Source organism: Panthera pardus, unplaced genomic scaffold (genome assembly GCF_024362965.1).
Source record: "Panthera pardus isolate Hobbes unplaced genomic scaffold, ASM2436296v1 HiC_scaffold_20, whole genome shotgun sequence".
NCBI lineage: Eukaryota > Metazoa > Chordata > Mammalia > Carnivora > Felidae > Panthera > Panthera pardus.
The window spans coordinates 82,563,128-82,588,865 of NW_026526766.1; the positions used below are offsets into that span (position 1 = coordinate 82,563,128).

At 40.0% G+C, this 25,738-nt stretch overlaps 1 protein-coding gene across 1 annotated transcript in view; it reads right to left on the minus strand.

Moving 5' to 3' along the window:
• DENND1A (DENN domain containing 1A) overlaps window positions 1–25,738 on the minus strand; it is a 509,944-nt gene that overhangs the window by 442,269 nt on the left and 41,937 nt on the right. Inside the window, 1 exon segment of the mRNA XM_053908275.1 lies at window positions 24,527–24,597. Coding sequence (XP_053764250.1) covers window positions 24,527–24,568 — 42 coding nt within the window. The 5' untranslated portion in view covers window positions 24,569–24,597.

Consider the following 25,738-nt stretch of genomic DNA (forward strand, 5'->3'; position numbering starts at 1 on the left):
CAAGCAATATGAGGAGGGTATCCTTGTTGTAAGCACAGGGTGTCAGAACCCAAGAAGAATAACAAAGGTGTCCATACAGGGGGAGCTGCCCAGTGCTGGAAGTCAGAGCACAAGGAGGGACGAGGCATCCACAGGGAGCAGCTGCCCGATGTGAGGTGTCAGAGCACCTGAGTAAGCTAAAGGGCTATCCATGCACAGTCCACTTAATATAGGGTGTCAAATCCCAAACAGGATGAAGAGGGCAACATGGAGGGAAGTGGCAGTCATATATGAGGTCTCAAAACCCAAGAAGAAGAAAGCATGCATAAGGAAGGACCAGCCTGTCATGGGTTGTCAAAGCCCAAGCTGGATGAGGTGGGCATCCAAGCAGCTGAGGCAGAGTAGCATTCAGTATCAGAACCCTTGTGGATAAGGGCATTCGTGCTGGGAAGGGGGTGGTGGCAGCCATGATCGTCATATACCAGAGATTGACAAAATAAGTAGATGTATTAAGTATAACGGGAACCAGGCTGCTTGCTGCCAAAGGAGGAAGTTACAAATATGCAAAGGGAGAAAACTAGAATGAATCTCGTGGTGTTAGATTGAAATTGGAAGTACTGGCACGAACTCACACTTTTCAATATACACAGATGGGTACAGAAATACATACAAATGTAAATGTGTGCGCACATACACGTCATATACTCTCTAGCTCTGTCCACTAAGAAGGCCTACGGGCAGCAAGACCCAAACAGCAATGAGCACACCTACCATCCAGACTTTGGCTCTTAAATAGCCTCCTCCACTAAAAGGAACTGGAACTCCTTGGAGAAATGGCAGAGGTCAGGTCTAAGAAAAGGAAAGTAAAAGATGACCACAGAACATCTTATGCAAGAAAGCAAAGAATAAGGAGGATATGTCAAAAGAGCACAAGAGCTCCTTCAAGCTGGCTCCTGCTGGTCAAAGCTGGAACAGACTGAATAATGCAATGTATTCAAATAATAATGTGAGTAATTCAATAAGAGCCTTGAATTAAAAAAGGAAATGAGTCCAAAGTCAAACAAATTGAAAGTGTCATGGAACATCTGTATAATTTCAAAGTACTGTCCTCAAAACATTTGTTAATTACAAAGCAGTAAAGAGTAACTTTTCAATAAAGAAGGCTGGCAAACATGATTTTAATCAAATGATCATCATCAGTAATGGGACAAGTTGAAACTGTCCCATTATCCGATACGAGAACAGCACAACATCACTTCTATGATTTTTCTGCCAAAGATCCTTATTGACCTATATCTAACCATAAGAAAACACCAGACCGACAAAAACAGGAGGCCTGAGAATCTTCAGATATCATCAAGGTTACGAAAATCAAGGAGAGCTTGAGCACTCTTCCAAGCTGAGACTGAGAGAGACCAAAGACACATAAAACGAAATGCAGTATGTGGTCCTGAACGGAGTCCTTTTGCTTTAAACAACATTACTGGGACAACCGACAAAACTGTGAGAATTAAGTGGCAGGACTGGATCAATGTTAGTGTCCTCATTTTGATGGGTATACTGTGGTAATACAGGAGAGTCACCCGGTTCATGGCAAACACTCACTGAATTATCTGAGGGTGAAGTCTGCAACTCATTCACAAACGGTGCAGGAGAAAACAAGTTCCTTGCAGTGTAATTGTAGCTTTTCTCTAACTCTGAGATTATTTAAAATACTTTTAAAGCCTTTTAAAAACATGAAAAAAAAATATTGAGGTTTAATTGGATGTACAGGATGACTTTCAGGTTTCTGGCATGAGCGAGTGAATGGGTATTAATGCCATTCGACAAGACCCCAGAACAGAAGGAACAGTTTAGGACTGGCTTTTCAGTTTTGCTTTGCTGGGTGGCCGCGGGGAGAGGGGTGGGGGGGTAGAAGCCTGGAAGAACAGATGTGTTGGGGGGGGGGGGGGGGTGTTAAATTCAATGTGAGTTACCTGTGGCACATCTAGAAGCAGCACTGGCAAAGGATCCAAGCCTGTCACTCAAGAGTCTGGGCCAAAGACACAGACTGGGGAACTATCTATCGGTCTGTAGGTGACAGGAGAAACCAAGGTAGGACTAAGATCACACTGGAAGAGTTTACACTCCGCCACATTCTAGAAACAATTTGAGGTATCTTACAAAAATATATATAGATCAAAGGATAAAAAATACACGTGTAAACTAAGAGGCTAAGAATAAAAGGAGGACACATCAAGCCGGAGATCATAACAGCATACAAAAATGCAGATTATCAAAAAAAATGCATACAAAAACAATAGCTTACCCAAAGAGTTGCATGTAGTTCACAGAACTGGAAGGCAAGAAAGGCTCTAAGGTTCCTGAGCAGCAACCCAAGGAGAAGGCAGAGCAAAGACAAGCCTCTAAATGCTACATGTGAACACCAGCTTACCACAGAGTGTGTGCTTCCTTTGTTAGCATTTACTAACAGTATAAACCTGACATTTTCTTCATGAAAGAAAACAAGGGTATACTGTTTTCTGTTTGCTATCAAAGTGGGCTTATATTTTCACACGATATGAATAAAACAGTTCTGATGTTCTTTCAGTCATTAAAACACAAATCTATCTATATCCATGAATGCTTGCTCTTCCTTTATAGGACCTGGAATACAGTAAGGATATTCGCAGCAGAAACCAACATTTGCATGGGGTTTATAGTTTGAGAAGCATTTTTATTTACTGCGCATTCTTTCACTCAGACCTCACACCGTCTAGCGTGACAAGGAACACCACTACACACCTAATTTTACAGATCAGCAAATCGGCTGAGAGGTCAAATTACTTAATCTAAAATTACATGGCTAATTAGAAGAATTTGGACTGTCACTCCTGTTTTCTGACTCCACAGTTCACTCATTCATTTATTCATCCATCCATTCAAATATTAAGTACCTCTCAGAAAACATGGCCTATTCTGTATTGCTGCTGTGAGAAGCAAAGAAAAGAACACAGCGCTGTTTACAGGGTGAAGCCTATACACATGTTAGCTGTTTTCAAAGCATCAGCATCAGATCCCCCCTTTAAAGATACCAGCCTTCTTACATTTTCGGGAAACCAGATAGGACACAGAAATAGAAAACATGCATGCACTTTGCTTGGGACATACTGGAAGATGCCTATTTAGCAGGGAATGAGCTAGCCAAGATGATGCTGGGATAGGCAGGGGATAGATCACTGAAGACCTCATCGGCCCGGCTAACAAGCCTGACTTGAGCTTGTGGGGATAAGAGGACACGGAAATCTCTAAGAATGGGAGTCCTGTGGTCTCAGCTGTGCTTCCGAAAGAGCTCTCAGATGACAGCATTAAATACGGATGTGAAGGAAAGCATAAAGGCCAGTGAGGAGGCTATCATAATAAGCTGGGAAAAAGAGAGTAGATGCCTAAGCTAAACCGAAGGTGGCCACTTAACTTCATGCTAATTTTAATCCGCAACATTATGTTGTCTCTGGTCTCTAACACCCTCGGGGAAACTGAGGCAGCCTGTGAGGCCCTCAGAAAAAGCAAGTTTTAAACAACCTATACAGTCATACTGTGGACACCTGCAAAACTAAAACAATCATCCCTGGGATTTTGTTTCCACAATGAATCACACAGCATAATTACCATTCTTATTAATCTACAGGGAGCCTACTTTAAAGTCATTAGTTCATTGTTTCTTTTTAATCAGAATGATTCTCATTAATTAAAGTTTTTTTTATCAGTTACAGAATTCTCTATAGTGAAACAGAACAGCTGACTTCAGATGTATTACGCTTTAAGCAAAAAATAACACTCATTAACAAGATTACCTGTTGTGATTAAATAAATACAAACTGTTTACAAAGTTTGTAAATGAGTACAACAACAGCATAAAAGTAAAACTTACCACTTAGCACAAAACCTTACTTTGTTAACTCTTCAAGCCCATGTACCAAACGGGGCAGTTCCCTCATTTTCACAGCTTACCATTTCCCCCCGCTGCATTGCCTAATAAACACCTCTACTTCACTCTCTGCAGCTTTAACTTCCTCAATTGTATCTGCTAATAATGCCTAAGCATGTTGAACAAAGCAGCAGCACATGAAAGAAAGCCCGTGTCCTCTGCTTTACAGTGCTCACGTGGCTCAGTAGAGTTTCTAATAGTGCATCAGGTCGTAAAAGTTGTACATAGTATGAAATCTCTAGATAGCTATTTTGTGACAAACGCATCAATTAATATTTACAAAAAGCTCTTAACCAATCTTTAGTAAAGGCTGCAATTAATTTATGGAGCCATGAAAAGTCTACAAAGGGATCAATGATAGTAACAAAAGAGGAAGGAGTTTCATCTGGCCTTAAACTGCTAAGTTCATGTCTACTTTGGTAAGAGGCAGATCACAGACTCTTTATTAAACTTGGAAGGGACCTTAAAGGTAGTGCAGTCAAATGCCTATGCCCCAGCTCCAAGGGTAAAACCCTCCTGGGAGACCCAGCCTGACCAACGCTTATGTTAGCCTATTCTGCTACCTCAATTTATTTAAGAAAAAATCTCCTTCACATATTCAAGTTTCGATTTGGCAGTTAATTTCAGTCTGCAGTTAAAAGGCACTAGCTGTCAGTCAGATCTCTCACCCAGCTCCCTCCTGAAAAGAAAAACTGACAGATCACAGGAGCTTTCTTTTGTAAACCAATTCTGGAACTTTCATGCTTCTTATTTGTTAGGTTAAAGGTTAAATTGCTGACCTGTGCCCTCCTGCTTAGCGGCCTTCCCCTTTTTCTGTAAAGCTTTATTTTGGGGCTGTATTTACATGGATTAGTCCCTTTTCACGCTAAGAAGGAATCTGTTCACAGCCAAAGCCTTAGTTCTGGTTGTACAAAAAGCAGCCACAATTATTCACCACCAGACAATGACCATATTGTGGATTTACAAAAAACCCACCCCAGCCATGGAAAGATCTGTTCTTGCTGCACAAAACAATAGAAGAAAAATCTTATCAAGCATTCAAGAGAAAGCAAACAAAGCAAGCCCACTGTGAACTTGATGAAGATGTCAAGCTCCTTTAAAATATATATATATAAATCAACAAAGAGGGGTTTTCTTGTAAAGTCTTGGGAGTGAGACTTTTTCTACTCTGAGTTTCCCTTTCTGGTTAAACACAGTCAGTAGCAGCAAGACATTGACAGCCAAGACCAGCAAATGCTGCCATTTTCTAAGCACGCTTACAGACACTTTTCTAAATGCACAATGCAAAGAGGCTTTCCTTTCCAAATATGCCCAGTGCAAATGCCAGGCAAATCATCTTCAGGCTAGTCCCTAACTACATAAGCTCTTTCAGCAAAGGCAAAATTCTTGTCCCAATCTCTAAGGAATGAACACAGGTTACCTCCCCAAACCCTGACTAAATTCCTTTAAGGAAAAAAAAATACACACACACACACACACACACACACACACACACACACACACACAACTGGGTTTAATTAAACTATAGTTCCAACAAGATTTCTTCATCTGACACCTAGGAAGAATTATACATACGCTGTTTCTTTGGGGTGGGTTTGAATGACAGTCCCAAGTTATAGAAACAACCGTTCACTGGGAACATTTTATGTAAGGTGAGGACTTCACAGCTGCTACAAAAGCTAACTCCAGTCCAGAACACAGCTGTCTTAACAAGACATAAGAGCAAATACAAAGAATTTCTCCCACCAACCAGTCTTTTAGGTAGATGGTTCCTATTCTCTTTAAGCTAAAATGACCTAAATCCACCAATGGTCTTCAAGTAAAATAAGAAAATAAAAATCAGTGATAGAAGCATGCATTAAAAATAACCCAAGAATCCCTAAAGTCTAATTTTTTTAAAGAATTTGTACTTTAATCCATGATAGAGCAAAACAGAAGTATTTTTTTTAATCTCAGAAAATGGCTCAATTTAAGGCTTTTTACAAGATGTAGAGTTAGGAAAACATTTCCATCTGTAACAGTTAATCTTTGGCAAAGTCCTCGTCAGCTCTCTGTTCCTCTACCTGCCTCTCCATGTCCCCAACCCTTCTCTGTCCCACACAGCTTTAAAAAAAAAAAAAAAAAAAAAAAAAAAAAAAAAAAAAGGCAATACCAAAGATTTGGTCCCAAAAGTCCATAAACTTGTGAGTAGTATTGTCTTAAAGGGGGCCGAATTTGTATGTGTAATAATAGAGAACTGATTAACAAACTGGAAGACTTTGAGAGAGCCTTCAAACACTGATCAAAATGTTCATGACAAATAAGGTGTTACTTTCCCATTTAAAATTATACACCAGTCGCAACGACGTCAACTGGAATATTCAAAACTCTGGGGTGGGAATGTGACAGAGGTGATTTTATCTGCTCTATTTCACACTTCCTTTAATATTCTGTCCTTCTTTATGGTATTTTTTAGTGTGGTAATCCGTGCTGTGAAAACAAGGACCATTCTGGCCAGTGACCCCGCTCAGAGAGCTGTGACAACCACAGAAAGCATTTCCAAGCAATGCCAATGCACATTGTCTCCGAAGTTTGCTTACTTGGAATCAGGAAATTTATGATCCCGGAGAAAATTAGGATGGCACTACAAGGACCAGAACACAAAGTAGGAAGTACTTAAACTCTTCACCAACTTCTAGGAGGAACGAGATTAGGGCACAAGCTACACTCAGCGCTGATTCAAATGTAAATGTTCTGCTTCCTCTCAAACAATGATCAACTCCCTCAGAGTTAATAGTTTCTCCCTAAGAGATTCATCTCTCTTTTCAACTTAGAGGTATGTTTTGGAGAAAAGGAAGAAACACACGGAGGGGCTTAAAGCAAAACCTTTTAAATTCTTTGTCATAAAAGCTGCAGAGTAAACTACATTTCCTTTACTAATCCTTCCAACGCTTGTTAAACTTGAGTGGGCTGACAACTTTGCCACGGCAATCACATTTTGGTTCCTAACAAGTTAAAGAAAAATACTCTGGCTGTACTAAATTGTATTACCATCTTCCTTGAACACCAAGTGAGAATTTATGCTGCCTTCAAAAACTGTTGAAAGAGACACTCCCTAGGGAGAAATAACTTTTGGCACATTGCTCAGAAAGCTAAAGTTACAAAAGCAGGCTAAAATATCTCTTTCACCACACATATTTTCATTCTCTCTCTCTCTCTTTCTCTCTCTCACATACACACGCTCACTCACTCACCAACACATAAACACGAAAACATGCTATGCCCTCTATAGGAAGCAGAGTATGGGCATAGGATTGGCCTTGGAAGATCCTTACTTTAAAGGCCACATTGTGGAAAACTTCTAAATTAAGTATACGAGGCGGTTTTGTCGTTGTCGTTTTGTTTTTTTTTTTTTTTAACGTAGCTTCTCCATGTTTTTGGAAATACATTAACAAAACTCCACATTGCTTCACCAAATACACACACACAGAAAATTCTTATCGAGTGTTCCAAAGACTAAGTTGTCCGAGCGAGGAAAAATATGGGTGTCCTTTTGTGTCAGTAGGATAAGAGTGGAAAACAATAATTTGATGTGACAGAAGAAAGAAAACTAACAAGGCACTGTTCATTATTTTGCTGTTAGTGTTTGATTCAGTCCGCACAGCAATCTTAAGCATTATCAAACTCATATTTGCAATTGAGGAGACTCAGCAAAAATGATGAAGAACTTCCTGAAGGCCAGAATGCTATTATTAGTTGTGGCCAAAATTCAGATGCCAAGGCCAGAGCTCCTGCCACTACACCCGCTGCCTCTCCAGAAGGAAAGGGTGGAGAAAGAGCTTTCAGTGAGACAAATTCCCATGATGCCAGACCACCAGGCAGTTTCCCAGGGGTGGCAGAAAAAGCCTAAAATGCAGAAAGTACGGGCTGCCGCTGAGGCCTTGGGTAAATGCCTCATTGTACTCTGGGAAGTCTGATGGACACTTACTAAATGAAGAGGAAAAGGCATTCCTCGCCTAGTGAGCCGAATGTGAGTGCGCCTTCCTTTAAACTTTTCATCCTGAGCACATCTGCTCACAGAAAAGGCAGAAAGAGCTCTTCCAAAAAACTGCTGGACAAAACTAAGACAACTCTTGCTTCTACCATAAATACCCTCCCCTAGTGCTGTCCAAGAATTTCCATTAAAAAACAGAATGTAGTGAATTGAACAGCCATTAGCTTACTGGACATGACTTATTAGTCTGCAATGAAACCGCAGAGATTAATCAAAATATCAAGGTTCACAGCAATCAAAGGATCCGATCATCCTCAACTTGGAATTGTGTTAATTCATTTTTCCAACAGATATAGCTACTACTATGCAGCACTCACTGTTCTAGGTGCTTGGGACGTATCAGTGAACCAAATAAAGATCTCTGGTCTTGTAGAACTGCCAGGCTGAGTGTGATTGTACAGGGTCTCCTCAAATTGATCTGGCTAAAAATCGTATTTTTATTAATTAAAAAAAAGTATCCCTCCATAGCTTGGCAAATGCTTTGCCTTCTGTCTGGAATCCCCTCCCCACCCCCACCCCACCACCTATCACACCACAGGCTTGTAACCAATATTGCTGGAGGAATGTAGGGTGATATAAAAAGATCTCCCTAAACAAAAAGGAGGAAATAGAACAGTGGTCAGCCTTAAATCGCAATTTAAATTGGTCTAGACCTGAGCTTTTATCCTGCATCAGATCCAGAGAAGCCCAAATAAAACCTGAGTCAACTCAATCTCCATTCAGCAAGAGAAAATAGGTCAGCTTGTTCCAGGGTCCACCCCAGGGATTAAGAATTTTTTAAAAACCTAAACCGGACTTGCAGGGGCGGCTGGAGGCAACAGAGAAACCTAGTCAAGCCTCCCAAAGGCCCTGGGCCTGGGCCTTCCTTAGATCCAGTCTTAATGCCCTTCTATCCCGAATACAGAAGGAAAGAACCTACAACAGGAGCAAGTGACATTACCCCAGTTCAGCCCCACAATGATCCTCAACTTTTAGTTCTAAGAATCAAAACAAACCCAACCTATTTTTCTTTAATGAAAGCTCAAACTGAGAAGTACTCATCCTATGTTTAATTCTTCAACTTTTATTTCTCATTTAACCTTTACAACAACACTAGGAGATACTATTATCGTCACCCCATTTTATGGTTTAGGAAACTAAAACAAAGAGAGAGATTACGTAATTTGCCCCAAATCACATAGGGATGGAAGTCATAAGTGGTGTAACTGAAATCTGAATCCAGATGATCTGATTCTAAAAACCATGCTCTTAGCTAGATTTTGCTGATTATATGTTTGAAATTTGGGGCGGGGGAGGGGGGCGGGGGGAGGCAGGGAAGAAACTCTTATTAACGAAAATATTTGGTAGGAAGAGGGAATAAGGTAAATGTTTTGCTTAGTTGATTTTCTACCTCACTAACAGCCACGATGAAAACATCCTTCACTCCAGTCTTTATAGAAAATCTTTCCCAAATTCTTTTGTCAATTTTCCTTTCATATAAGCACAATCTAATAAAACTCTTTCCTTTCATGTTTTAGAACCCAATTCCATCATTCTGAATATCAGTGATGATTACTGCTAAGAACAGAGAATTGAGCTACATATACATGAACTATACACCAAATTTCAGAAATGGGCTGTTAATTATTAAGTCCCTGATACCAGTTTATTTTCTTGGTATCTGGCTCGCCTCACAAAAAGCCAGTTCAAATAAGAAACTCTGGTAACTAAAATTGATCATTGTTTTTGTTAAAGTTTAACACGTAAGTAGAGGGAAAATATACATAAGTTAATCATTTGAAATTATCCAAAGTATGCTTTTCTGGAAACCCAGAGTAAATCCTACATTTTCGGAAAGAGAAAACTGGTCACTCAGTTTTCTTTTCATCAAGTTTCAATCTTCATCATACTATTATTCTGGTATTTGAATGCTTTTTTTTTTTTAATGTCTATTTATTTTTGAGAGAGAGAGAGAGAGAGAGAGAGGGAGGGGAGAGGGGGGGAGAGAGAGAGAGAGAGAGAGAGAGAGAGAGAGAGAGAGAGAGAGAGAGAGAGAGAGAGAATACCAAACAGGCTCTGTGCTGTGAGCACAGAGCCTGACTCAGGGCTCAAACTCACAAACCATGAGATCATGACCTGAGCAGAAATCAAGAGTCAGACACTTAACAGACTAAGCCACCCAGGTGCCCCTTGAACCCTTTCAAAAAGGAATTTAAATTAATTCTATCAGAAGGAAGATTTAATCTCTTAACAAAATCACAATTGCAGGAAGTTTTGTTGTTTGGTTTTGGTTTGGAGTTTAGGTTTTTTGTTTTTCATTTAAGTATAATGTTGAATTAAGTCACTCCAAGAATGCCTAATTTGTACAAGTGTCTATGTTAGACATTTAAATACATATTGTTTCTAATTTACAAAACAACCTGCCAAATAGATATAAGTCCCATTTAAACAATGGCCAAGTTAGAATTCAGTTTAATAACTTCCCCGAGGTCAAACAATTAGTGAGTGGCAGAAGAAATCTGATTTCAAAGCCTACAGTCTTTCCCATTACATTGTTTTTATTACAAATTATCCATGAAGATACTTAATGACATTGTTATAATCTAGACAGCAATTCATCTGCATCTATTTTCTCTTCAAATAAGGCTTTGTGATAGCATAAAATTCTAATGCCTGTGAACACATTAAAGGTAAGAAAACTGTCTTTAAATCAAGCAACTTATTACAGTTTCCTGCTGGGCAAAGCAAGCTCATAGTGAAATCTTCAGTAAAGCTTTCTTTTTCTAATGAAAGCCTCTGAGCACACCGCATGCTTTCAATGTAACATAAAGAAGGAAATGCAAAATGTGTTGTGAAATAATACCAGAGAAGTTCAAAAGCTGGAATACAATTTCCTAAAGGTTTAAAAAAAAAAAAAAAAAGTCTCTTAAGCATTTAAAATATGAAGTCTAGTTCCTGTTTTATAGAGCTTACACTCCACTTTCCAGAGAGTCTAGCACAGTGCTGAACCTAAATGTGAGTGCTCAAAGAATAAGTGATTAAAGAACTCTAAAAATTAGATGGATGATGATAAGATCTCAGTCACAGACTCCTGGGGAATCAGGCTTATATGGCAATTTTTGAAAAAGCTGAAGACCTATACTTTTAAGCACTGAAACATTTTGGTTGTAAATCTTTCCAAGCTAGATTATACATCTCACTGCTTTTCTGAAAAGAATATTTTGAATAAAACATTTTCTTGATGACTGCAATGGACATCTGTTTTGGCTGCCTAGCATCCATTCTCCCTTCTTCTGCTAACAGCACCAGATTTTCTCTGCAGAACTCCCCTGCCCCACTATCAGGCTACAGAATCCAGGTGGCACTGAACAGGCCCCCACAGACATACTCCCTCAACACCCAACCAATATTTCAGAGTCCCCACCCAATCTCTTGGTGATTGGTTCACAGATCAGCCTATGACCCAAACTGGGCCTGTTACAGTCAGCCCTGGGACTATGGCTCAAAATAATGTAAGACCCTCTTTTTCCACTTGGGTGACTAGACTGATAGAATATAAACTTGGATTTGCCAGTAGCCATCTCTGGCACTGTATGGGAAGCACTTGCCCAGAAATGAACCCAACACACTAGACAGAAAACCAAGAGATAAAGAGGTGACAAATCTCTGAAAATGCAAGTAGATGACCTAGATGTACCAAAACCGAAAGCCAGCTTTACCACTAGGTTTCGAGGTACTGAGAAGCAAAAAATCCTCTCCTTTGCTCGAGCCAGATTTCACTGGGTTTCTGCCACTTAAACAAAAAGAATCCTAATACAATGATACAATGTCATCAACGTGATCAATAACCCTGCTGAGCAATCAATATAATAGAAAAATCCTTGGGGCACCTGGGTGGCTCAGTCTGTTGAGCTTCCGACTCTGGCTCAGGTCATGATCTCACGGTCTGTGCGTTCGAGCCCCGCATCGGGCTCTGTGCTGACAGCTGAGAGCCTGGAGCCTGCTTCGGATTCTGTGTCTCCCTCTCTCTCTGACCCTCCCCCACTCATGCTCTGTCTCTCTCGGTCTCAAAAATAAATAAACATTTTAAAAAGTTTGAAAAAAAGAAAGAAAAGTCCTCAGGGCAAACCGAAGCACATAGGGCGTAAGTAAAGGGCTTTTCCGTGAATAAAAGATTTAAGTTTAAATGCATGGATTCTGAGAAATCTACTTTGGCTCATCACTTTTATTTACTTCCCATTTTTCAGCTGTGTTAGCCTGATTAACAATTGCTGAATAACAGAGTTCTATGCAGACATGAACTCTTGACTTAAAAGTAGTATTTTAAAATGTTACTTAGGTATACATCTAACAAATGTACAAGAACTACATGAGGAAAACTATAAAACTCTGATGAATGAAATCAAAGAACTAAATAAATGGAGAGAGACTGCATGTCCATGGATAAGACAACTCAATGTCAAGATGTCAGCTCTTTGTAATTTGATCTTAGACTCAACGCGATCACAATCAAAATATCAGCAAGTTACTTTCTGGATACTGACAAACTGACTTGAAAGTTTACATGGAGAGGTAAAAGACCCAGAAGAGTGAACACAATATTAGGGAGAACAAAGTTGGAAGACTGACACTGACTGACTTCAAGACTTACTACGAAGCTACAGTCACCAACACGAGACAGTATTGGCGAAACAATAGATCAAGAGAGAACCCAGAAAGAGACCCACATATAGTAACTGATCTTTGCCAAAGGAGCAAGTTAGTCCACAAATGATGCTGGAACAGGTGAACATCCACATGCAATCAATTGAATCTACACACAGACCTTCCTTACGCTCTTCACAAAAATTAACTCAAAATGAATCCTAGATCGAGGCACCTGGGTGGCTCAGCCAGCTAAGTGTCCAACTCTTGATTTTGGCTAAGGTCATGATCTCACAGTTTGTGGGATCAAGCCCTGTGTCGGGTTCTGCACTGACAGCAGAGAGCCTGCTTGGGATTCTCTCCCTCTCTGCCCCTCCCCTTTTTGTGCATGCGTGCTCTCTAAAAAACTTTTGAAAGTCTTCCTTAAAAAAATCGTTCATGGGGCGCCTGGGTGGCTCAGTAGGTTAAGGGTCCGACTTCCTCTCAAGTCATGATCTCACAGTCGCAGTTTGTGAGTTCGAGCCCCGCGTTGGGCTCTGTGCTGACAGCTGGGAGCCTGGAGCCTGCTTCGGATTCTGTGTCTCTGTCTCTCTCTGCCCCTCCCCCACTTGTGCTCTGTCTCTATCAAAAATAAACATAAAAATGAAAAAATGTTTTAAAAAATCGTTCATAGATCAAAACATAAAACACACAAGTATAAAACTACTAGAGATAACATAGGCAAAAATCTAGATGACTCCAGGTCAAGGAATTTTAGATATACCACCACAGACATGCTCCATGAAAAAAATAACTGATAATCTAGACTTCTATTAAAATTAGAAACTTCAAAAATAAAAATAAAAATAAAAATAAAATTAGAAACTTCTGCTCTACCAAAGACACTGCCAAGAGAATGAAAAGACAAGCCACAAACTTTGAGCTAATATTTGCAAAAGACACATCTGATAATGAACTGTTATCCAAAATATACAAAGAACTCTTAAAACTCAATAAGAGGGGCACCTGGGTAGCTCAGTCGGGTAAGTGACTGACTCTTCATTTTGGCTCAGGTCATGATCTCAGAGTCATGACATCAAGCCCTGCATCAGGCTCCATGATGCGCATGGAGCCTGCTTCAGATTCTCTCTCTCTCCCTCTCTCTTCCCCTCCCCTACTCATGCACATGCTCATTCTCTTAAAAAAACAAAACAAAAAAAAAAACCTCAGTAGGAAAACAATCCAATTTTTTAAAGTGAGCCCAACACCTTAACAGACACCTCACCAAAAAAGATATATAGATGGCAAATCAGCATGTGAAAGTTCCATATATGTCATCAGGAGACGCAAATTAAAACAAGATACCAGAGAGCCCGGGTGGCTCAGTCAGTTGGGCGTCTGACTTCGGCTCAGGTCATGATCTCACAGTTTGGGAGTTCAAGTCCCGCATCAAGCTCTGTGCTGACAGCTCTGAGCCTGGAGCCTGCTTTGGTTTCTGTGTCTCCCTCGTTCTCTCTCTGCCCCTCCCCTACTTGCTTGTTTGCTTGCTTGCTTTCTCTCTCTCTCTCTCAAAAATGAATAAACATTAAAAATTTTTTTAAAAATAAAACAAAACAAAATAAAACAAGATACCACTACACATGTATTAGAATGCCCAAAATCTGGAACACCGACAAAACCGAATGCCGGTGAGGATATGGAGAAGTAGAAACTCTTTATTCACTGCTGGCAGAATACAAAAGGGTCCAGCTACTTTGAAAGACAGCTGTGGTGGTTTCTTAAAAAAAAAAAAACAAAAACAAAAAAACAAAAAAACTAAACATCCAGCAGTCACACTGGTATTTACCCAAAGAAGTTGAAAATTTACATCCACCCAAACACTTGCACGTGAATGTTTAGAACACCTTTATTCATAATTGTCAAAACCTGAAAGAACCAAGATGTCTTTCAGTAGGTGAGTGGATAAATACTCTGTAGCACATCCAGACGATGCAGTGTGATTAAGCACTATATAGAAATGAGCTAGGAAGCCATGAAAAGACATGGAGTCACCTTAAATGTGTACTATTGAGGGACAGAAGCCCATCTGAAAAGACTACATACTGTATAATTCTAGCTATATGACATTCTGGAAAAGGCCAAATCACGGAGACAATAAAAAAGGTCAGTGGTTGCCAGGCTAGGGGGTGCATGAAGGGATAAACAGGCAGAGCACAGAGGATTTGGGGGGCACTGAAAATACTCTGGATGATACTGTAATGATGGGCCCATGTTACTGTACATTTCTCTAAAACCACAGAATATACAACACCACGAGTAAACCAGGACATAAACAATGGACTTGGGGTGGTTACGATATGTCAGTGTAGGTTCTTGGATAGTTAACAAACGTCCTGCTTCGGTGGGGCATGTTGACAATGGGTGAGGCTGTGGAAGCCTGGGGTGGGGAATACGGGAAACCTCTGCAACTGCCTCTCAGTTTTGCAGTAAACCTAAACCTTCTCTAAAATAACTTTTAAAACAAATGATAAATAATAGCTCTCATTTACTAAGAATTTTCCATGTCTCATGCTCGGTGCACTCCCATTTGACCTTTCAACTAAATGAAGTAGGTACTATTAAGGCTTCCATTTTATAGTTGACAAAATGAGACTCAAACTGTATTTTGAGGGAACTAAAATCTGTATCAACAAACTTGCTGCTCACACGCATTTTATGGTTTAGTAGATCAATGAACTGCTGTTCCACCTAGAGGGCCAAAGGCCTTACACTGTGAACCACAAATGCAGCACGAATCATACTGCCACGAATTACCAAAAATCCTGAAACTCTCCTACACTGTAATTTACACCCAGATGGCCCCTAAATTGCACACTTTAGGATGAAATCTGGAATCAGCTTCAAATAACTAAATATTAAGAAAATATGTGGCTCAATTTCTGTGACTTTTTAAGAACAGCAATTCAAAGTCATTCTACCTCACCAATTTAGAGCATCAGCATAGTGTAAAAAAAAAAAAGCATAAGCTTCAAGCAAGCATACATAATTAAGGTAAAACTTAAAATGTAATCTCAGTAGAGAAAGGCAACTTGAGAAGGGATTCAAAGATACAAAATGTTCTATTTCCTAAATTGAGTGGTGGTATGTACATTTTTGTTTATTCTTTAAGCTGTACTCACACATATAATTTGCATGACAGTTTTCATAAACTTGTGTAAAGAACACAGTCAGACTAGACTTCAAATCACAACTCTTGGGGGGGCATCTGGGTGGCTCAGTTCAGTTGAGCCTCTGACTCGATTTCACCTCATGTCACGATCTCACGGTTTGGGAGTTTGAGCCCCACTCCATGCTCACGGTGCAGAGCCTGCTTGAGATTCTCTCTCTCTCTCTCTCTCTCTCTCTCTCTCTCTCTCTCTCTATCCCTCCCCCACTTTCACACGCGTGAGCTCTCTCATAATAAATAAATAAGCTTAAAAATACACACACACCCATTCCAACTCTGTCCTTTGGACAAGTCACTTCTTATTTCTACGCTTTAATTACCCAATACTTATTGAGGGCCTACTATATGCCAGGTACTGTTCTATCTGCTGGAATATACAGATACAAGAAAGGAATTTCTGCCCACATGGAATGCTACTTTTCTTACCTGTATAACTCAGCTAATACTTTTTACTTCATTAGGTGGTAGGCAAAAGCTTTAACACAATGAGCTCAACTAGGCTCAACTATAGTTTAAAGAAATATTCCAACAATACTAAAACATAGGCACATTACGATTCTCAAAGGTATCCCTTTTGAAAATCAGCTTCAAAAGTACAATGAGGGGCACCTGGGTGACTCATTTGGTTAAGCATCCGACTTCAGCTCAGGTCATGATCTTGAAGTCCGTGAGTTCGAGCCCCATGTCAGGCTCCCTGCTGACAGCTCAGAGCCTGGAGCCTGCTTCAGATTCTGTATCTCCCTCTCTCTCTACTCCTCCCCTGCTCGTGTTCTGCCTCTCTCTGCCTCTCAAATATAAAAAAAACATTAAAAAACTAAAAAAAAAAAAGTACAGGGAGATGAGGTTCCACATCTCTAGCCCAAGTAAGAGGTTTTCCAACAAGCATGTCAAGTACTTAGGAGTCAGGAAAAATTACGAAGACTTTTAGGGAATCCATATCTTTTGAGTGAGTGGTAATCTGTCCCTACATCACTGCCAATCATGGTTCATACCTTAATACTCCATAAAAATGGACTCACTTTCACCGAAAAATTCAAGAGAAGAAAAAGAAAGAAAAGCTAAAGTAATCATGCTGACTCGTTTAAAAAAACAACAAAAAGAAAGAAATCCTTGTACAGCTCATGAATGAAAACTGCCCTTCCCCTGATTTTCTGTACAAGCCTGATTTTTCTTCCCTCCCAATATCTGATGTTTCTAATTACTGCATATGCAGGTATTCTTAGCCAGTACTTTTTGGGACGATGCTACAAGAATGAAGTTAAAATCCTGATTTTACAACTTGGTGGTTGTCCAATCCAAGCAAGCAAATTAACCTTTCTGAGCCTCAGTTTCTTCAAAAATAAGAGCCATCTTATAGGGTTAAGGTGTAACAAAGTAATACTACGAAAAGCCAACTTTTGACTATGAAAAGTCAAATACTATGAAAAGTCAATACTATGAAAAGTCAGTAAAAGTCAGCTTACTTTATCACCACTCTTCAAAAGCTTGCTATGATTACATTACTGAAAAGAAGATAATAAATTTAGCTAGTACCTCTAATAGTATTTTAATCTGAAGTAAAACAACTCTCAAAGGGCTTTTCTTTTTTTTCCCTCCGCTCCACTTCTAAAGAGACAGCGTAAATTGTTATTTTTTTAAATCAATTTTTTAAAAATATCTAACAAAGTTGAGTGTCCACTGGGGTCACAGATCTAGGCGAAGTTCGTAGAATTAGGAGTCCTGCAAAGTGAGAGCTCAAATTCAGAATATAACAAATCAGGCTCATTCAATCCCTTCAGTTGGATGAGACTCAGTTTTCTTCAGGATACTGCTGATCCAGAAATGGGAACAGATATTCAAGGGACATTGTAAAGCCAGGGTTTTTGTTGGTTTAACGTTAACGGATTAGAGCTGCAAACCTCAGCTAACCTCCTTCCGAGTTCCCACAAGTGTCTCAACTGGGCCGTCCACTTCTCCACTTCTCTTTACCAGCCGGCCCCTGGGCTACTGCCTTAGGACACTGGGCGGGGAGCCGACACCGCAGGAAGCCGGTGGGGGCACGAACAGCCTTGGAGAACCTGATGCTGCTGCCAGTCTCCGGGGCCAAGCGGCTGCCCACGCAGTGGCCCAGGGATGCCAGGTGTAAGGAGACACTTGTGTCTGGAATGCATTCCAGAGTTTCGGCATGGCCAGAACCACCTGATCATGGGACCGGCCGGCTCATCCCTCTTGCAAGAGCACCCTCTTCCGAGACCTTCTGTCAGACAGGCTGAACTCAGCTTCGGCAGCTTTCACGGCTCGAGATGGCTCTGTTCGTTTTCCGGGATCCCTGGGTAAAGGTGGGCTCTTGAACAAATGCATAAGTTGGGAGTACACAAAATGGGACATGGCCAAAGAAGCATAAAAATGAAGAGCAAAGTAGATCAAATCTCTACTCAAAATGTTCCAGCTTCTTTTTAAAATCACACACCTAAGTAGCGAGCACTGTACAGAGATGTCTGCCGGCATTATTTACAACAAGAGAACTCTGGAAACAGTCTAAAGATCCAATTATAAGTTACTATTGCTCATTAACATGATATAATAATTCACAGCAACTGAAAGGATTTTCACAAAACTATACAAATAATTTCAGAAAAAGCTTAATGATTTGGGGGAGATGGCAAGGAAAACACACATACAGCAGGAGTTCGGGGAAAAAGTTTATAGGTGTTATTTATACACACCCACCCACAAAAGAAGACTACAAGGAAATAAGTATACCAAAACATTAACAGTGTTTACCCACTGAGTGAGGATTTTTCTCTAATTTTTCAAAAATGTCTAAATTGTACGCATATTCAAAACCCAATCAGAAAACTACTAAAAATTTAAAGAGAAAAAAAAAAAATCAACCACACAAGCTAGGATAATCAGTCAATATGTACTCAAATAACCTGAGAAAATTTTTAGGTTTTTTTTTATTTACAATGAGGATATAACATACCACAGTATAAGAAAAATTGTAAGAATGAAACTCCCACAGAAGTTTATAGAACAAAATGTATACTAAATCCTCCAATTAAAGGCCCGTAAAGTAGTTTCAGTGCTTTCTAACCCACCTTCTCACAGCAGGGAATTAATCCCTCTGGGGGATGCAAACAAACTTCAAAGAGAAGATTATGCCCAGACACCAGTACTGTAGAGCATAAGGTTTATACCTAAGTTTGCTCAGATACTTTGGCAGAGATCAGAGATGCAGATCCAAGGAACAAAGACTAATCTTAAGGGAGATTCCTTGTAATCATTTAAAGTGGCAGACAATAATACACTCAATAACATCAGAAAAAGGCAAACATAGTAAGTTTTATTAAAAACAAGAAGATTGTAGAAATAGACAAAGGGTACCTTAAATCAAATACTAAGTGACAGCTTAGTTCCTGGTAATAGCAAGTAAGAAGTCTTACAAATTCCCAAAGAAAGCGAGCGGCACCGTGAGTTCGGTTTGTGTTCCCAAACCCTACGGGCACAATGTTTCCAAGGTGTCCCATTCAGTGTCATGGGTCTTGATGCACTAAGTGAAACTGACAGATCACATGTCCCTTCCATGGATGTCATGGGATGCTCTTCAGAGCACAGCACACAGAGAGCTTATGATACATGTCTTTTGTAATGTAGACATGTAATCGAGGGGAAAAGAACTGTTTTTAAAGTTTAGTAATTTTTCTTACTGCCCTTTCTCACATCTGTCATTTTTGTGGGGGAATTTTTTTTTTTTTTTTTAGGTATGATTTTGAAGTACCTGATCATTTTTTTTCTATGATTTTATTTTTGAGTAATCTCTACACCCAGCATGGGGCTCAAACTTACAACCCCAAGATCAAGAGTTGCACACTCTACCCAACCAGGCACTCCTAGAAGTAAGTACCTGATCATTTCCTTAAGATGTTTTAAGTAAAGGAGTAGCAGATCCCAGTAATTCATTCTTATTTAGTTTCCCAATTTTTTTTTAAAGTAGGCTCGGGGCGCCTGGGTGGCTCAGTCGGTTGGGCATCCGACTTCAGCTCAGGTCATGATCTCACAGTCTGTGGGTTTGAGCCCCACGTCGGGCTCTGTGCTGACAGCTCAGAGCATGGGGCCTGCTTCAGATTCTGTGTCTCCCTCTCTCTCTGCCCCTCTCCTGCTCATGCACTGTCTCTGTCTCAAAAATAAACAAAAACATTTAAAAAAAAATTTTAAGTAGGCTCCATGCCCAGTGTGGGGCTTGAACTCACAACTCTGAGAACAAGAGCTGCATGCTCTACTGACTGAACCAGCCAGGTGTCCCTATTTAGTTTCCCATTTTTTTTTTTTTTTTTTTTGAAGCAGGGGGGAGCAGAATGAGAGGAAAGGAGAGAATCTTTTTTTTTTATGGTTATTTATTTTTGAGAAAAACAGTGAGCACACACACACACACGTGCGCTCGTGAGTGGGGGTGAGTCAGAGAGAGGGAGACAGAATCTTAAGCAGGCTCCACGTCCAGCGCGAGCCTGAGCCCTACGTGGGACTCCATCTCACAACCTTGAGATCATGACCTGAGCCGAAATCAAGAGTCAGACACTTAACTGACTGAGCCACTCAGACACCCCCAGTTTCCCAATTTTTAAATCAGCTAGTCACCTAATAGAAAACTAAAATCCTTAATAAAGACTTAAAGGCAAAACTATAAATTTCTTAGAGGAAAACACCTTCATATCTGGAGGGTAGGAAAATATTGATCAACTCTACTACATTAAAATCTAGACGTTCTGATCAAAGGTAACATAAAGAGAGTGAAAAACCATACAGTGGAAGAGGATATTCCTAATATCCATAATTAGGATAATTATGGCATCCATAAGACAAAGATAATCTTATAAATCAATGAGGAAAAGGCAGAAAACTCGGTAAGAAAAATTAGCAAGAGACTTGAACAGGCACTTTAAAAAAAGAAGCTATTCAAGAGGCCCATAAACAAAAGGTGCTTGGTTTCATTAGTCATCAGGAAACTGCAAGTAAAAACAACAAGGAGATACTGCTAAAGAACCATCAGCTTGGCAAAAATCAACACATCTAATCATACGAAGGACTGACAAAGTTGTAGGCCCATAAGGAGTCTCAAACACTGCTGGAGGACGTATAGACTAGCACAGTCAATTCTGAAAAACAGTTTAGTATGATCCAGTAATTAAGTATGGTATCCATCCTAAGGAAACATACGTTTAAGTGTGCCAGGATTCATGTATAAGGAAAGATCACGGAAGTATTGCTTCGGCAAATAACAGCAAGTGTTTTCAACAGTGGAATGGATAAAATGGATATGATCCTAATGTGCATTGACAGTAACGAAAATGAATGTTGTGCTACACACAACATGAAGGACCCTACAAACATAGTCTTGAGCAAAAAAGCAAAACTCCACAAAAAAAATCATCCTATTTCTATAAAATTCAGAAACAGGCACTAAGTTCTATTTTTCAAGGAGGTATCCTTATGTTGTAAAACTAGAAAGAAAAACAAAGAAATGATTATCCTAGAAGTCAGGATAGTTGTTACCTCTAGAGAAAGCAAAGGAGGTACCTCTGGGGTGCCAACCAAACCCACCTCCAACATTTACAGGGCCTCAGCAAGAGTACGAATAGAGGCCCACATACCCCATGGGTAAATATTTAAAAGATATGAAGCAAGCTTACAAACTATTACATAAAATCTGATCTATCCTCCTATCATGACAAACATACCTTTATAATTGCCTGGAAAGACAGACTCATACAGAGAATTTTTGGATTCCTTAGCATTCCATGCAGAAACATGGTGGTATAGAGAGAAACAGCCACTGGCCCACTGCTCATCACCCCCTTCTCCATCCCACACTGCCAAGGACCTCGCACCTCCACTCACAAGTCCAAGCTCCACCCCATACCCTACTCTCCACAAACAGCCACACTTAGGCCATCTCTTGTCTACACCAGCAGCCTAGTCCACCCTCAGAAGGACGGACCCTAGGAAAGGGACTCACACAGGCTCTGGAAACAAGCTCAGAGCCATGTGGGCAAGAAATTCTGAGATCCTAGGTACTTAAGTGTGGTCTACCATGGAAGGGTTCAGGCTCTAAGTGGGCATGTCCCATGGGCTCCACAGACTCTCTGCCCCACAGAAGATGGCCAAAGCAAGGCCCACTGAAGCACAGGGCCAGGGAAGAATTCCTCTTGCCAGGAACAATATTTCCTTAGACCCATGCAACATTTTATTTCTTAGCCTGGACAGCAGTAACATGGGCACTGACTTGCTAATTGTTTGTTAAAATGTACATATAAGTTTCATGTACTTCTTGCCACAAATAATGGGATAGGCATCATGTGCATGCTGATCTGATACACAATATCACAAAGAGACCCCTGCCAAAATCCATAACCTGAATCTAATCATGAGATGATCAGATCCAAATCTAGGGACTTTCTGCAAAACAACAGACCTAACTTCTTCAAAATGTGTCTGTCGTAAAAGGTAAAGAAAGACTGCAAAACTATTCTTTACTGAAAGAAACAAAATACATGTGAAACTGAAGGGACTGCATGATCCTGAATCGGATTCTGGATCAGAAAGGAAAATGCTATAAAGGATACTACTGGGACAACTGATTACATTTAAATATGGACAACTGACATTATATCAACATTAAATTCTCTGATTTCAGTAACTGTACTAGAGTTATGTAAGAAAATTCTTAGGAGATATATGGTGAAGTAGTTAGGGGTAGAGGGTCACTATGTCTGCAACTTATTCTCAGATGGCTCAGCAAAAATAATATGTATACACTACAGCGTGTTAAAGCAAATATGACAAAATGGTAACAACTGATGAATCCAAGGAAAGGGCATACGCACTTGACCATTCTTATAACTTTCATTTTTTTTTTTAATATTTTCATAATAAGTTCTCAAAATACAATAAAGGGTTAAACAAGAAAGACGTTGTCTATGGGAAGAGGAACTAGGTGACTGGGTAAGAGAATTATGATAAAGACTTTGCATTTTGCCTATTTTTCCATCATATTGGTATGTTTCACATTTTGTTCATATTCGAAAAAAATTTCATCTTAACTTCAGGGGTGGGGGGGGAAGAAATCCTAGAACATTGCAAGAGGAAATATTAGCAACTGCAGAAATAAGAAAAGGTTTGTCCTTAAATCTGTCAAATCATAGCCATCATCAAATGGTCACTCTGTAAAGTCAGCCTACCGAGAAGCTGCTGCCAGGGCATACCTAATAGCAGATGCAGAATAAGAGGCATAACTTGACATGGATATTAACATTCTACTTCTGGAATGACCACAAATTTGTAACATGTTTCACAGCCTTCATTCCATAATCCAGAAAGTGAAGCACACAGTTATCTCACTTTTGATATTAAGAGAAATTCATGCATTTTAATATTAGTGACCTTCTGCAAAGCCCTGCAGGTGACATGAAGAGACGTGCCCAACATGGTCACTGCCCTCAACTTAGCAGAGTAAAGAAGACTTGAACCAAAAATCTTGGTTATCCTACACAGTAGCTATGTGATCTTGGGAAGTTATTTGACCAGAGATTCCATTTTCTCGTAGGTATAATGAAGATGCCACCCAGCTACCTTTAGAGGGCTGTTGTAAGGATGGACTATGTACGTCAACCACATAGGACAACAGAACAACAGAGACTGAACGAAAGGTAGCTATGTTGGGAGTGTTACAGTCTAACATAATGAAATTGAAAATCTTGCATAGCCAATTAAGAGCATAACTATCACTGGAATCATGATTATTCCAAGTTTCTAATCCAAGTAAATTCACTCCCCTTAAAACACCAAGTAATATAACACAATTGTCTGTGTGTGTGGACCAAGAGTTGCTCCCTGACATACCTCTGGCAAATGCATCACTCTCTTACTCACCAAGAAAAAGAGCACTAGGTTAGAGGGTTATTTTTTTCTCATTAACCAAGAAAGATTTTAGGTTGAGAAATAATATACTCAGCCTTTGCAAGATACTCTTACTTTATCAAGACCCTGTTTGTCCAGGAATACATGTCCAAATTATTCCAAAAACTAAAGCCAGAGGAGGTACTTCCTTCAACTAATTTCCAACCTTCTTTTACCGGCAGACATAAAACTTATACTACATTAAATCCATTTCAAACATCTCCTTCCAGGGGCGCCTGGGTGGCTCAGGTCACGATCTCGCGGTCCGTGAGTTCGAGCCCCGCGTCGGGCTCTGTGCTGACAGCTCAGAGCCTGGAGCCTGTTTCAGATTCTGTGTCTCCCTCTCTCTGACCCTCCCCTGTTCATGCTCTGTCTCTATCTCAAAAATAAATAAACGTTAAAAAAAAATTAAAAAAAAAAAAAAAACATCTCCTTCCAGTTTAGTGGCCGCGATTGCCCTTTATATTATTTTGTAACCTAATTCTTAGCCTTCCTCATTAGCAAGGTGACAATAGTTCATATTAAACAGCTGACTTCCAGGCATCTGTGAAAGATACAAACCGAAACCCGATGGTTACAATGAAAAGAGCCATGTTTCAAGCCTCTTATAGCAGTGACTCTAAATTGTTCACTGTGCTTATTCTCCATTCCTTGGGATGATGCGGGCACATATAAAAAGAAAAACAATTAAACATAAAGATAAACCACTGTTTGAAATATCTGCATACCCCACATGCACAGCTATCTCACACAATAAACATATCATAATGGAATGTGCAAATACCTGAAAGAGTGCCACCTGTCCTAGGATAGGCCACTTCAACATACACTTCAAACGTGGTCTCTGGGTTCTGCCTACAAAAGAAACAGATCGTGATTACTGACAAGGATTGAGGCAGCGTGATATAGAACATGTGGGCTATGGTATAAAACAGACCTTCATCAAAATCATTAGCTCCACAACTTAATAGCTTTGGCCAAGGTCCTCAGCTTCTCTGAGCCATGCCCTTCCTCATTTATAAAATGAAAATACCTAACCAGAAGAATTATTGTGAAACTTAAAACAAACAAAAACTGTCTAGGTTCAATGCCAGGCAAATAACAGGCTAGCCATTATTATGATTCCATAGGTGTCATATTTTGAATTTACACAGCTGTATCTCCAAAGCCACAGGAAGAATTCTGAGGAAACTCAAACCCAGGCAACACTAGCACAAAGTAGCTTTCCCACATATTCCAGGATACAATACATATGATGAAGTCAGCTTGCTTATTTTCACTTAAAGACTGAAACAAGAGAAACAGTACCCTACACCACTAGGCTATTACGAAGACAAGATGCTAATCTAAATAAAAGATACCATTCCTGGGGCACCTGTGTGGCTCAGTTGGTTAAGCGTCTGACTTCGGCTCAGGTCATGATCTCACAGTTTGTGAGTTTGAGCCCCGTGTCGGGCTCTGTGCTGACAGCTCGGAGCCTGGAGCCTGCTTCGGATTCTGTATCTCCCCCTCTCTCTACCCCTCCCCTGCTCATGCTCTCTCTCAAAAATAAACAAACACTAGAAAAAAAAAATTTTCTTAACGTAATATTCCCACAAAGGGGGCTTCACCAGTATCGGCAATGGCAAGCATATGAGTGTTCATTATTATATCCTTTTACCTCTTTATGTCATAAATATTTCATAATAAGTTTGAAAAAGATCACAGCACTAACAGGATATTAACAGTAGTTAATTCTGAGTGACGAGAACATTGGGTTATATTGTCTTTGAATTTTCTCTTTGATTCTGAAACTATAGTAAAAAGGTATTTCCAGATTGGGACACTTGGGTTGCTCAGTTAAGTGTCCACTCTTGATTTTGGCTCAGGTCATGTTCTCTCACAGTTCGAGAGATAAAGCCTCCGAGCTGCTTGGGATTCTCTTTCCCTGCCCCTCCCGCACTCGCACTCTTCTCTCTCCCTCCCCCACCCCCTCCCTCTGTCAAAATAAACATTT